We start from the raw sequence: 14293 nt of genomic DNA on the forward strand, positions 1-14293 counted from the left end.
TTGGGTAGAGCCAGAAATGGAGACAAAGTAGTTATTGCTGCCTCTTTGTAAGTCCTTTTACAATGAATTATCTGAACATTGGGAAGGTCGACACATAGTGTACAGAAATAACGCATTGTGAGAATATTGTGGAAATGTTCTCATGGGAGTTTTCAAAGCAGACATAAAAGGACATCAGCAACCACAGTTGAGGTCAGGAAGAAATCTTGGTCCAAAGTGAGGACTTTGGTTAAGTCAGACAGCAGTCAGATCTGAATAGATTTTTTGAAGCCCAACACCATCACCACCACTAGCAGATTTGAAACTATAATAGGAAATGCCAATTATAGCACACTCCTTCCTGTGAGGAAGTGAGCAGATCTGAAGAGTCTTTTTTTACATAGATGTAAACAGAGGCCATGTAATTCTTCTCTAATGAAGGAAAACAATTCCAAGGTGGTGTTAATAATCCTAGATAAACTGTAATTAACTGTGTCCATTCATAAAGCAGATGGAAATAAAAGCATGTGATTATTTTGAGAGCGCAGTTAAATAAATCATTATAGGAAACACGGGGAGTGGTCACTCCTACGGGCCATTGAATACAGACATAACAGTTGGAGTGGTTTTATTGTTTTATTTAAAAAAACCTAATCTATCATTCACAAATATTAAGGTACTGGGATCTGACGCATTTATCAAGGCATTATCAGCGTTAGTGAGAAAGCATTTGGTATGGGGGAGATCAAAACAAGATGTATGTCTGAAGGTAAGGGGGTGAAAAGTAAAAAAAATCTACCAAATCATAGTGGCTTATATTAGAGTTAGACACTTTTAAATAGAGGTGTTAAACTTCTTAGGATAGAGTAACATAACTCTCTTCTGCCCTCTAGTGGTCGAGAAATGCCTCTGGGAAAGGTTCTTTAGTACTAGATATGAAAGCTTAACCCTTTAAGCTCAAAATCTCATTTGTAAATTTCCTTCCTGAAAAAGATTTTAGTATGTTTGTAGAGTCAAACATGTATGGCAAAAAAGAACAACAAATGGCAGTTTCCCTTATCACCAGGTCAGTGTGAGACGTGACTTTCTTTCTTTGGCCTGATAAAAACTGTAATTAAAAGAGTTATTTTGGTTCTTTTGAAAAGCTTATTACCTTTAACAAAGTGTCAATTAAACTTTAATTAACTGAAGAATCTGGTAAGCATAGGTACAGCTGGCTGATGTAGGGAAAAAAATCTATTTTAAAATGTTAAATGGCTCCAAGTACTTCGAAATTAAGTATGAACAAAACGAGCTCTGTAAGGTTCTGCCATTCTGGAAAAATAAGCAGCAGGTCAGTATAATCTGTACAAAAATGGATAGTTCCATTATCTCTGAGTTCTTCAGAAGTACAGACAAGATAACTTACTTGGGCAGATATTTCAACAACTTAAAAATGACATCTCTCATCATAACATAGGAAAGCGCTTTGGGATTGATTTATCTATGGTTAATGATATAGTTAAAGAGAAAGAGATTCAGAGTCATCTCTGGACACAGTGCACAAGACTGAATCAAACAGTATGAATTGACAGTGATCTTTTGGCCCTCAGACACATGTTGTGGCAGTCCCTTCATGGGCTCAGGAACACAGCTGTAAACCACTGCGAGTTAAAACAGTTTGGATCAGTTCAGTTTTATTTATATGGTGCCGGTTTACAACAGAAGTCATCTTCGCATTGTTCGTCACTGAGTTGACAAATGCAAGTTAGAGCTCTACCATGACAAGGAAAATTACACATAAAAAATATCCTTGGTTCTTCTTTAAGCCCAATTCCAAATCTGAAGTGTAAATTGGAAACTGTCCTGAGCTCTGACAAATTAACATCTTTATTCTTTTTTTAATCTATAAAAAAGACTTTAAGAAGAAGAATTATTCATCTTTTTATCAGTACACAGTTCAAACTGTTACTTTTGTGATAGTGTTGAGATTCCTTAGTATGGGAAGTATGGGAAGCTAATTAATACTGAGTTGTATAAACAGGTTTTTGGACCACTACAGAATAACAAAATTAGATAATACAACTACAAAATAGGCCACGGACGACTGAGCAGTTGAATGCAAAATGGAGAAAGAAATGAAGGACGAAAAAATGCTTTTCTTCTCCCATCTTTTTGGAAACGGGATGTTGTCTTTGCTTTCTTTGTTGGGCACAAAAAAATAGATGTTAACAATACAATTCGACATCTGGCCACTAGAAATACCTTTCACTTCCTGAGAGAAATGCGCAAGTTTTTTCTTAAGGTTGGTCATGTCGTTCTGTAATTTAACTGGCATTAAAAAATATCGTGGAACTGCTGCAGTGAAGTGACGGTGAACGGAAGAGAAGAGATGTTTGATGTTTTTTTGAATGAAGGCGGGACGTTTTTTTAAAGCATCCGACAGTCAGGATATAAAATCTCAATCAGCCGATGAAGCTGTTGGCTGGGAGGCTTCAGATCCCTGTGCGCTGGCAATGGACCGCTCACACTGACTCACCCCGCAGTACACCGGGAAGATGTCGCACTACAGTCTAGGAGGTAGGACAGGCTTTCTTTTTAAATCACAAATATTGTTTTGTCTGCGGTATCTGCTATCTCACGTTTGCCTCTTATGTTATTTATCAAAAATATATCATAAAACAGATTTTTATTGGGAGAAAAAAGACAGCAACGCTACTAACTATATAAATTGGCATTATGGGTAAAGAGAGGAGAGAAAGCAAAATAAATAAGGGTGCTTTTGACATGACAACCGGGGCAAGAGGCTGCAAGTCACCGACAAGGTGGAAAACATGTGGTTGACAATTTGTTTTTAAGGATTAAAAGTTTTGCTGCTTGGAAAAAAATGTATATTCTCCAGTAGCTGGAACAAGGTTAAACACTTTTCCAGCAAAGTAAATTCATTCCATTTTCCTTGACTTTACGCATGATGAAGTCAGTCAGAAAACACAGACAACCCTCATGGCTGAAAATTCTGCATTAGATGCTAAACTGCCACTGCTCAGCGTTCACCATGACATAATCGGTCCCTCATAATGCACAATAACTCGTGCTTTAAAGCGTTCCCATCAACCTTTATTTCTGCAACATTATTTTCCAGCATCACTGATGCTGCAGTGATTCACTGCTCCTCTGTACCTCCATCTCTTAATGGAGGCTGTGTGAGGAGCTGTCTGACCGGACAGGCACTCTGATGGGGCCAAAATGCGTGTGTGCTGACAGTTGGCAGTAACTTGCTCAGACAGTGATCTCATCTTTATTGATCTGAGTTTTCAGTAATTTTATGCTCCAATTAGTTTCTCTTGATCTTTGTATGGGTGAGACACACAGCTATTCGGTCTGATGTGTAGTAAATCTTATCTTAAGAGGATGTTAGGTATCTAAACTTAGTACCTAATGCCCTCAGAATACCCAACAATTCTCTTTTTATTACTTGTTTATTTCAGAATAGTCAGTGATGGAAGCTTTCCAAGTGTTTTTACAACCACCCACTAGTGTCTGATGAGTCATCTTGATACACCCTTACCGTGTCACATTAAATGAGCACATGCGCTTGGCTTTTAGAGCTCAGTTTTCAGTTTATTCTGATAATTAGTATATGATTCCATCTTATTAAAGATGTAAATACAGAATGCAAATGTCAATTTCAGGGAATTTAAATGAAATTATGCAAAAGAATCCATGTAATTCTTTTTGTTTTAGGGAATACTACCAACACATTTTAAGTGGTGAAAATCTCTACCGTGAATTCTTAAATGGTTGCTCAAATGATAAGAAAGCACAAATTTCATTGCCTGTACAATTGTCATGGACGCTTTTCATGTGCAGCGCTCTTGCCTGGGATCAAAAAAAGCAAATGTAATGATATAATTTATGCAATGATTGTAACATTTCCTGTTTAATTTCATCATGGATGCAGAGCACAGACACAACAACATAATTGTTTACTGAAAGATCCTTTGCAATGTAGTCTTTTTTAGAGTCAAACTCAAAAGCTGATTTGATTTGTCAGTATACTATCTTACTTTGTCAATGCTTACATCTCTCTTGCTTTCTCATAAATCCTACTATCTATGTTAACCTGTGATGGCTGCTTTGTTCACTAGTCAACCTGCAGATCCTGCTGGCCATTGGTCTGGCTGTGCTCTGCTACTGTCTGGTTCTTGGCTGCATCCTTTGCTGTCGAAGACGGAAGAAGGTTTCATTGGAGGCCGAGGAGGCAGTTTTCTTGTCACCTCATCCTGCTGAGAGTGTCACTGTGACATTAACTCATTCTCCATGTACGCAGCTTGTTAAACAACAATATGAGGAGCTGGATGGGGATGTATTGGAATTTCCTTCTTCTAAAAGCAACTCTTCCCCCTCTGAAGATGACCCCACCTCTCTGCCCTCTGACCTCAGCCCTGCCAGGTCAGCTGAGCTGGTGCAGACTCCTAGGTCTTTATTCCCACTCCGGCGCCTCAGCACTCCTGCTGTACCTTGCTCACCCAGTAAAGCACCAAGTCACGGCAGAGCGTCTTTGCCCTCCATCACTAAGCTGAGTTTTGTGTCCAAATCCCGCCGTGCGGTTCGGCGTAGCACTGTGAGTGGTAGAAGTTTTGCTGGTGAGAGCAGTCATCTGACTGCCGGTGCGGAGCCTTGTCTATCTAAATATGGCTCCAACTCCCTCTCAGTCTTCTCCAAGTCAACTGCTCACCTGCACTTCTCCCTGCTCTTCTCCTCTGCCTGCGGCACCTTAGTGGTCAACATCCTGGGGCTCTACGGGGACACCCGGAGGCGAAGTGGGATGTTAATTCGGGTCAGCCTCCCTCCACTTTGCCCCACCCCCCAACAGACAGCCTCACGACGGTGCAGCCTTAGCACAGATCTTCACAGCCAGAGCTTTGTGCTGCAAGTGGGAACTGTGGAAGAGCTGCGCACCTGCACCTTGAGGCTGGTTGTCTACAGCAGGGACTTCTCAGGCCTAAGAGAGGCTTTGCTTGGGATGGTGGAGCTCTCCTGTGAGCAAATGGACTGGGAGCCCGACACCACAACTACCTACACCAGGCAACTGAACCCAACAAAAAGAAAGCTGAAAAAGGTAAATGGTGATTTTAACACTTTTTTTAAATGCATATATTACGACTAAGCTTTCAAGGGCGTATATATAGAGTAAGAAATCAAAAAAAGATAAATGAAAAGCAGCAGATGGTACGTTAGAGTTCCTCTGATCCTCACCTTAGAAGGAACTTGTTGAACATCTTCAGCATGGACTTGAGGAACTTAATACAATGTGTGCAGGGTCTACTTGACTTCTTTATGAGCATTTGTGCTATTAAAAACTGATGATTAGTTGCCTCACCAAACAAGTCTGTATAACCTAACCTATGTGATGAGACATGTGTCTAAGTGTATTCAGACTTGAATACTGCAGTGCACTCAAAGAGAACAAATTGTAGGTTAAAGCCAGGTCCAGTGTGTATGATGTATTGACATCTACTGGTTCAAGTGCAAGCTGCAACCAACTGAATTCCTGCATCCAAACTACAGCAGCCACAAAAATTTCAAAAGACAGTGCATGGTGTGTCCCTTCGTACAACAAGCTTTTGGTGGTTTCTGATGTATATTGCTTGATTAAAGATAATAAAAATCCAACAATAGTTACAAATATTATATTGCATTTCTGCCCCCCTAAATATTGCACACTGGGAATTTTAATCCAGAAGAAACTCGTCCCTCAATTTAAATGCAAAACTTTTTAGTTAGATATAGAAATCAGTACTCCTTCTCATGTCACATGAATGTACAGTGTGGCCCAGGCATACACAGTGAGTTTGTTGTCTTTACAAGAAGTTTAAACAAACATTAACCTGCTAGTTTAGTGACCCTTAGGTGTGCCTGTAATAGGATTTTCAAGTGCAAGGTTAGCTTCATGTTAAATAGCCAGATATAAGAAGGGAACTGAGCTGCTCACGGCACAAAATAAGTTATCCAAAGTTTGAAATTATTACTTTCGATGAAAGGAAGCAATCTTTCACATGAGAGAACTTGTTGTCCAGAAATGCAGCAATGTTCTTCACAGTTCTTAGTTGCATGTTAATTTTAATCAGACTCAAATAAGAACATGGACTAGAATATGTGGGTGACAAACCTGAGGATGGATTTATAAAACACATAGATTCACCATTAAAGCTGTGTATAGTCACAAAGACAGAAATCGGTACATACTAAAAATTGTATTGCATATGGAATATATGCCTTATGTCATCCTGTATTCTTTAATTGAAAACACTGGTTTGTGTGTAGGAAAATAGGTACTTATGGTTTTTAAAGTGTACACATCTTTTATTCATATAGCCACTGCGGTAAACTGGGTTATGTGTTTGGTTTTTGACCTCAAGAGCAGATTGATACAGGTTTGATTGAATTTCAGTGTGTCTGTATGTGTGTGTGTGTGTGTGTGTGTGTGTGTCCGTGTACACACAATTTTGTGTTTCTGTTTGTTGTGGTTGTAACCTGTTTTTGAGACTCTGATTTTGTGTACTTCCTGTGCATTCAGTACTTTCAGTGCATGGATTACAAGATTTCTTTAAAAAAAATCTTTTCAAAGTCCTCCCACACATTTGTTTTAATGAATAGGAAAAGAGGGCATGCAATCCTACAAAAACACACATACGTTTTATCCATGAAGGAATCTGATGTCCGATCAGCGCTCCCATTAGCCTTCACTGTTGTTAGTCATGGTGACTTTCTTGTTGGTGACTGCAGAGCAAACAGAGCAGAGTGCAGCAAACTGGCAGAGCGCCCACGCTGTGCCCTCTCTGGCTCTGCTGCAACAGAGCCAGAAGGCATCAATAAAAGGCTTGGGAGGGACGTCGACCTGATTTTTCACTGGACTCTCAGTCACGAGATGTTTTGTTTTTGTTGGGGAAGGCAGTTTCCTCTTATTCGCTCATGTCCATGTATGGCTCGGTCCTGTTTAACCAGCATCATCGTCTTCATTCTCTGGAACAGCAGCGCAAGAGTGCTGAGGAAAAAGGGTTTCTCACCAATCTGAGTAATTAGGGAAGACGGGATGTTCGTGCAAAGGCTGTGCACTCTGACTTTAGCTCTTAATGTAGACATTTTCTTAGTTTGTAGAAAGACTGCAGGTTTTGTAATCAGTGTAATAGGACCAGTCAGGGTATCCAGCAGGTGATTAATCATTTGTATTTTATTACTTGTTCTCAAATCCTGTAGAAAAGGGGGGCATGGCGGAATTTCTAGTAAAAGTGCAGATAAAAGGAGGATGATCAGCCTTTTTTTTTTTTTCTTTGTATGCAGGCTTCTCATTTTTAATCACAGGCATATACCATCCATGGGAGTGCCTTAAAATGCCTTTAGACACTGGCTCCAAAACATCTCTGGCTCCAATAAGCTCTTATTGAAAAAAAGTCAACTTCTTTCATGAAATGTCAAATCAGTAAACATGTCATTCACTCAGTGTGTCGGTGATCCTTCCACAAATAATTGTAATGTTTCAAAAGAATAACTTTTTATAAATTGTCATGATATGAATACAATGAAAATCAACTGTATTGAACTGAATTATAATTGGGTTGAACTTGTCTTATGTCCAGTTGAACTTGATGATTTGTTTGAGAATTTGCAGTACATTGATAAACTAAGTGAAAATAATTAAATTTGATATAATTTGGGCACAGAGATATTGTCATTAGCACTGTTGCCTCACAGCCAGAAGATTCCTGGTTCTTGGCTGGGGCCTTTCTGGATGCATATTCGTATCGTATTTTGCATATGTTACTTCCTGCTTGCTTTCTCACATTCAAACTAATTATACAAATTTATTGCCTTCTTCCATTTTCTTTTTAATATAATAAACATGTTGACAACAAAAGAAATTGTCCAGATCTAAGACTCACCTTGTTTTTTTACTGAAAAGTAAAAAAGCTTAAATCTTCTTCTCAACTTAATTTCTTGGCTCCATCATTGTGATTAAAGCTAGCTAAATACTGAAGCTGAAGCCATAGTGCCTCCAGATGGACATTGAGGCTGAAACACCAGGATGAAGTGGATATGTAGAGTTTTTTTTTTTATCTCCATGGCCTCGTAGATGCTCATCTTTGATCATGGGTGCGGCTCATCTTCTTTACTTCCATGCGTCATTTGCTTCAGTGTGGTGTATCTTAGTTTATAACAAAGTATCATTGTTCTTAGTTCTTGAGTTATTCAGCATTACCGGCAGTTATATCACATAACAGTCATCCCACCAGAGTGCAGAAAATCTGCAAAATCAAGCTCAACACTTGTATATCACAAGGTCGGGCCCTGTTTGAGGAGTTAGTGACTGATTTTCTTTTCTTTTCTTTCTTTCTTTCTTTCTTTCTTTCTTTCTTTCTTTCTTTCTTTCTTTCTTTCTTTCTTTCTTTCTTTCTTTCTTTCTTTCTTTCTTTCTTTCTTTCTTTCTTTCTTTCTTTCTTTCTTTCTTTCTTTTTTTTTCTTTCTTTCTTTCTTTCTTTCTTTCTTTCTTTCTTTCTTTCTTTCTTTCTTTCTTTCTTTCTTTCTTTCTTTCTTTCTTTCTTTCTTTCTTTCTTTCTTATATATTAAGAAAATCAGTGGGAGCATTGAGCGGGCTTATTGTACTCACAAACACTACCGGTGTTCTAATTAGTAAAAAATATTTTCAGTGTTCAGTCAGTCACACCTAAAAAAGTTTGAGATTGGGTAGATGTTTGAAAAATTTACTGCTTACTGTTGCTCCACTTTCTTCATAGATTCTCATGTTAGGAGGTCACTTGGAGGTTTCATGACACACAGAGATGCTATGTTTTGGTTTTTGTCTATCATGCAACTCAAGATATCTATGCTGGCAGAATAACGTCTGTCCTTTTAAACAGAATTTTTAAACAGATTCACAAAATTGCCTTCACACTCTGCTACATGACTTCAGCAAGTCGCTTGCACGCTAACACTCAGCCAGTCGACAGCAGATAGTGACTCACTCGGCCTCTTACGATTTAAGATGATGAGAGTTGACATGAAATCAGAATGGAAATTACCAAGAGACTTACTAATCAGCTGTTGCTTTTATCCAAAGTGACTGAGTGCATGAATGTCTTTCTTTCCTCCTTTGTACCCTAAGAGTGTGAGTTCTCAGGAGACATTGGGTCACAGGAAGAGCTCCGTCTGTGCGCAGCGGGCTTTGGGACAACTGTTCATCCTGCTGCAGTATCAGGTTCTGGCCCAACGCATCAAAGTGATGGTCCGAAAGGCTGAGAGTCTGGCCAAGCTCACACGAATCCCAGGAGCTCCAGGTGAGGGTCAGCCATCCACTTAAGTTGCAAACTGTTTGTTGGTGACTTTCTTAGGGGCTCACATTAATCTTTTCTACTCTGATGCAAGTTATAGCAACACTAGAATCCAATATTTACTCTTTTTTTTTAGCTCTGTTTTGCTCTCCACCAGCTCTTGAGGAAAGACTTTTACACTTAAGTTCTAAACAGTCTTTTCATGAAAGTCTTACACAAGTGAACTCTCTCTATAGACAACATGGACAAAGATTCAGAGCCAACAGTTCAATGTCTGAGTTAAATGGTAAATGGACTATATTTGTATAGCGCATATCAACCCAAGTTGTGCATTTGCAGTACAAGCCACATTCACCGATTCACACACACACTCATACAGCTTCTTAGTTTATGCAGTATTTTGGGCTACATTGTGCTTTTTCTCTATAACACTGATGAACTCATTGGAGACAACGCTGGGTTCAGTGTCTTTCCCAAGGACACTTCTGCATGTGGCCTGGGGAAGCTGGAAATCAAACTACCTTTCTGATTAGTAGACGACTGTCCCGGGATGCACAGACCCTCCCTTTTTAATGATATGTCCATACTAACATAATCTGTTGTTAACTGGAACTGCAATACCACCTCCTTTATTGTTACCTCTCTTTCTGCAATCGTTGTCTGCCTGTAGAGTCTAAAAGCTGAGTAAAGAGGTGTTAGTAATTCCTGCAGCCTTGTGATACAAATGTTCTTTTTTTCTTTCTAATATTCCTGATATTTCTTCATCTGGGCTCCAAGCTTGTTCATTTTGTCTGCAGGTGATATCACATTTCCTCCTCCTTTGTCTCCCTTTTGCTCCTGCTCTGTATCCTAGACATCTCCTCTTCAACTTGTCTGGATTTTTGGTATTCTCTAGGCAATTCTTTGTCTTTAGAAAGCACAATCAGCTACTCCCACATGCAAACAACTTGCCATGGTTACTCATTATGACAGATGTAAAAAAAGTGTGAGAGTTACTGGCAAAAATCTTTCCAAAAATACTGCACCCAAACCTGCACACAAAACCTTTTTTTAGAATCAGTGTTTTCACAGAAGAAAAGCACATTAGAAATTGCAAGAAGATACAGAAAAATACACAACATTTCCAGAGATACATCTTGAAAGTAAAAAAAAAAACAATATTTGCACCAAGCATGTAGAGCAGGTCTTTTTTCAGCACACAAAGTAAAAAAATATGAGGATTTTTTTTTTGCCACCGTGCTATTACATACACTGAAATTGGACCTTCTGCATTACCGACTATATTGATCAAAGATATGAAATGAAATCTTACCTAATCCCATAAGGAAATTAAAATGTTGCAGTGCTTGCTATTTAAAAAAAAAAGCATTATAAGCAGGGATTGTGTATGGCTATTGCAGCTAGCAGAAATTAACTTCTGTACTGGTCTCTGTTAATTTGGAGCTGAAGAAGCCTCTTACTGAACTCAGTCGTGTCATCCCTGTGTTGTGTAGAGGGTGTGCAGTTGTCTGTTATGTTAACACATTTAAGAATTCTTCTGAACACAATCCAGGGGCTCCATAGCTGTCCCCAGAATCTAGCCAGCCTTCTTTATCAGTTTAAGTCCATGATCAGTCTTTGACTCAATGTTGGATTTCCAGTCTAGTCTGTTGTCCAGATAAACTTGTCTGTTGTCTAGGTAAACTCCCAGATCTGTAGTTGTCAACCCCCTCCACCTCCTTTTCCAGGATGGATATAGTTTTTGGCTCATTCCTGGTCCTCCTAAAATCCACAGTCATCTCTTCTGTTTTGTTTGTGTTCAAGATAAGGTTATTGTTCCCACATCATGCTACAAAGTAGTCGACCAGTTCCCACAACTCGGCCTTTTGTCCATCACTGATAAATCCCATAACTGCAGAGTCATCTAGTTTAATTTAGTATTTTAGCCAAAGTCTTACCCGGTTGCACTGAGTAGTTTATTTACTTTAAAAAGGCCATCTATATATATCTATATGAGAACCAATATGTATGTATATATATATATATATATATATATATATTTGTGGCATTGTTATTATACTAACAGTAAACACTGCAATGCACATCAACACATTGTATTTTCTTGTGCTTCCCCAGTTACAAGCAGAGAGACCGGATCCCTGATTGGCTTGTAACATAATCATATTAGGAGCTGATCAGCCCGGTGTCATTTCCCCTCCTGTCCGAACCATATCTCACTGCATCTGATTTAAAGCCCCGCTTTGATGATGTTGGTTAGCAGAGGAGGAAACAGAAGATTCCAAACAAAAAAAAATAACTTTGATAATTTGGTTTCCCACACTGAAGTGAATTTAATGGTCATTTATGTTTCTTCTCATGAGCTTAAAGACAGAAAGATCCCTGAAATATGTGAAAATGTGGGCTCTTTGCAGATGCAAAACTAGTGTATGATAGTGACACAATGTTTTTTCAATTTTAGTCAATCTCATTATTCTAAAATGGATTATCAAAGGAGATTGGAAAAAGAGGAGCTGGAGGTGGTTTAGAGAGTAATACGAGATTATAAATCAGTGTGTGTGGATTATCTCGTGTAAATATAACAGCACATGAACTATAAAAAATATAATATATATATATATATATAATATAAAATATTTTCTAGCTTTTCCTGACTTGTTAACCACTGCAGAAATAAACAATGTTATCTTATTCAGCAGTTTGCATTGCTTGCATAACATTAGCAGAAACAAATCAGTAGATGAAGCATAGTAAAGTAGCTGCTGAGGACATTTTTTTCTCCCCAACAGATCATTATGTTGTGATCAACTTGCGTCAGGATCGTAAAGTAATTGGTACCAAGGAGACGAAAGGGGCCAGTGGTCCAAACCCCATCTGGAACGCGCCGTTTCTGTTTGACGTGCCCTCTGGTGACATCACTCATCTTCCATTGGCTCTTGAATTCATCGTGATGCAGGTAGGACGTTTCACAAAACTTACTTGTAGTGTCCAGTGCTCTCCGAAATCAACATGTATTTTTATGTTAAAAAGGTAGAAATACTGATTATGCTGTAAAGATACATTAATTCCCTCTCTGTATTTACAGGGTCGTCTCTACAATAAGAGCAGTATTCTGGGTCGCGTGCTGATTGGCAGCGATGCTTCGGAGGCAGGAAAAGAGCACTGGAGGGAAATGTGTTGTCTGGGCCAAACAGAAACCACTCGTTGGCACACCATTCAGTCTGCTGCAGTGTAGGACTGGTTAAATTAATACAATATTCAGATGGTCCATGTGTACATATCTGTACAGTGCTGTATAAGGAGAAGCAAGTGTAGAGGAGGTGTCGGAAGTTGTTAGGTTTTCTCCAGATCAGCAGTACTCTGCATCCTTGCATTGCCTTATTGATCATTTCCACTGTGCTTCTGTAAAACTGTATTTTGTGGAACTGTGCTAATCTGGATGTACTGTGTGAAATTTGTGCTGATGTTGTTATTATAACTATTTGTATTTTTCCAAGTGGCTAATGTTGGCTGGAACAAAAAATGAGTTAGAAAGCATTTACAGGATGCTACCACTCTGTCTATGGTTTGCTGTGGTGTGTAATTGTGATAGTATTAGTCTAAAAACATTTAAAATGTATCTCCACATTCACATTTTTCATTCAATATGGAACTATTAAGAGTATCTTCACTATGTGTGGCATGCCTGCTGAATTATTATTTTATTTCACTCATTACTCAAAGGAACACACTTCTAAAGAGTCATGTGGAATGATTGAGAAGAATTACTTTAGTATGAATCTGTATGTTGCTTCGTGTAAAATGCTCTGCTCAGCCTGCCTTTAAAGGGATATTACATTTTTTTTAAATGTGTAGTAGTCATGAGTGGTCATTGTCTCACTTTGACTCTTTTAAGTTAGTTACACAAGTTGACACTAAGTTACTACAGCATTATAACTGAAGTGAAGTAGCTGTGAAAGTAACAGTTATTAACATTTATTTGGCAGGTTTCACATATGTATAAAATGTATAGTTTTTATACTAACTGTTATGGCCCTTGGCCTTGGAAGAAGTGGTGCGCACTCCCTCTATGCACATTAGAGTGTGGCAACACACACTGAGGATTGGCTGTTTGGAGCCTTTGGCCTGCCTCCATCCTGTGGGAAATCTATTGGGCCAGCTTCAGGACGCTGGACCAATCAAGGCAGCTGATCAGATACCTGCTGCTTCAAAAGCAGGCGTTAAAATCAGTTTTGTCTATAATACTATTATATATCTATTGTAAAATATATAATAAATCTTTCATAAAATATAAATCTATCATAAAAACACTTTTAAAAGAAAAATCTTTTTCACATTACATGCTACAATTCAGTACATTTAAGATGGAATTTAAGATGCTGCTATTTAGCTGTAATGGGAACAGATTTTTTTTTAAAATGTGAAAGCCAGAATATGTCATGACGTGAGAAGTCTAAATTACATGAAATAAAAATTCTTAACATCAGACTGTTAAGCATTTGCCACACATAGGTCTTTGTCGACTGCTTTGATCTGCCCACTCTGCAGCAGGAGGCACAGTAAATGAGATTTTGTTCATCTCTCTGCAGCATTTTCTTTGCGTGGGCCTGAAATGTCTCTACTACTGTTTTAAACAGCCTCCCTGGATCAGATTCTGATTGACTGAGTTGACTGTGGAGTCAACTTTGTCACTTAAAACACCAAAGTTAGTTGGTGGATGACACAAGACAAAAAAAGTCTTATTAAAAGTCTATGTTTTACTTTCCTTCAGGATTTTACATGGCTTTATGTGCAACAGAAATGTTATTCTGAAAAGTTTTTTTGTCCCATTAATGACACTCTTGTTCCTGAACTTCATGAAACATCTTGTTTGTAGTCCAGGCTTTTCTTCACTCACTTGTGGAATTTACTCTAAAATATCTGCATATTTCCAGCTGTAAGTGTAAGCAACTGATTTTATTAAAAAAGATGACCTATCGAAGAGGACAGAGACTTCCCTGATGGATGGC

At 38.5% G+C, this 14293-nt stretch overlaps 1 protein-coding gene across 1 annotated transcript; it reads left to right on the forward strand.

Annotated features, from left to right (window-relative positions):
• Positions 1-2369: 2369 nt before the first annotated feature.
• On the forward strand, positions 2370-13134 carry LOC140302380 (uncharacterized). The gene is made up of 5 exons (XM_072381207.1): positions 2370-2538; positions 4107-5080; positions 9122-9293; positions 12074-12240; positions 12370-13134. The coding sequence occupies exons 1-5, from the start codon at positions 2517-2519 to the stop codon at positions 12517-12519; spliced, it is 1485 nt and encodes a 494-aa protein (XP_072237308.1). The 5' UTR covers positions 2370-2516; the 3' UTR covers positions 12520-13134.
• The last annotated feature ends 1159 nt before the right edge of the window (positions 13135-14293 follow it).

Source organism: Leuresthes tenuis, unplaced genomic scaffold (genome assembly GCF_036924035.1).
Source record: "Leuresthes tenuis unplaced genomic scaffold, fLeuTen1.0.hap1 SCAF_2, whole genome shotgun sequence".
Taxonomy (NCBI): domain Eukaryota; kingdom Metazoa; phylum Chordata; class Actinopteri; order Atheriniformes; family Atherinopsidae; genus Leuresthes; species Leuresthes tenuis.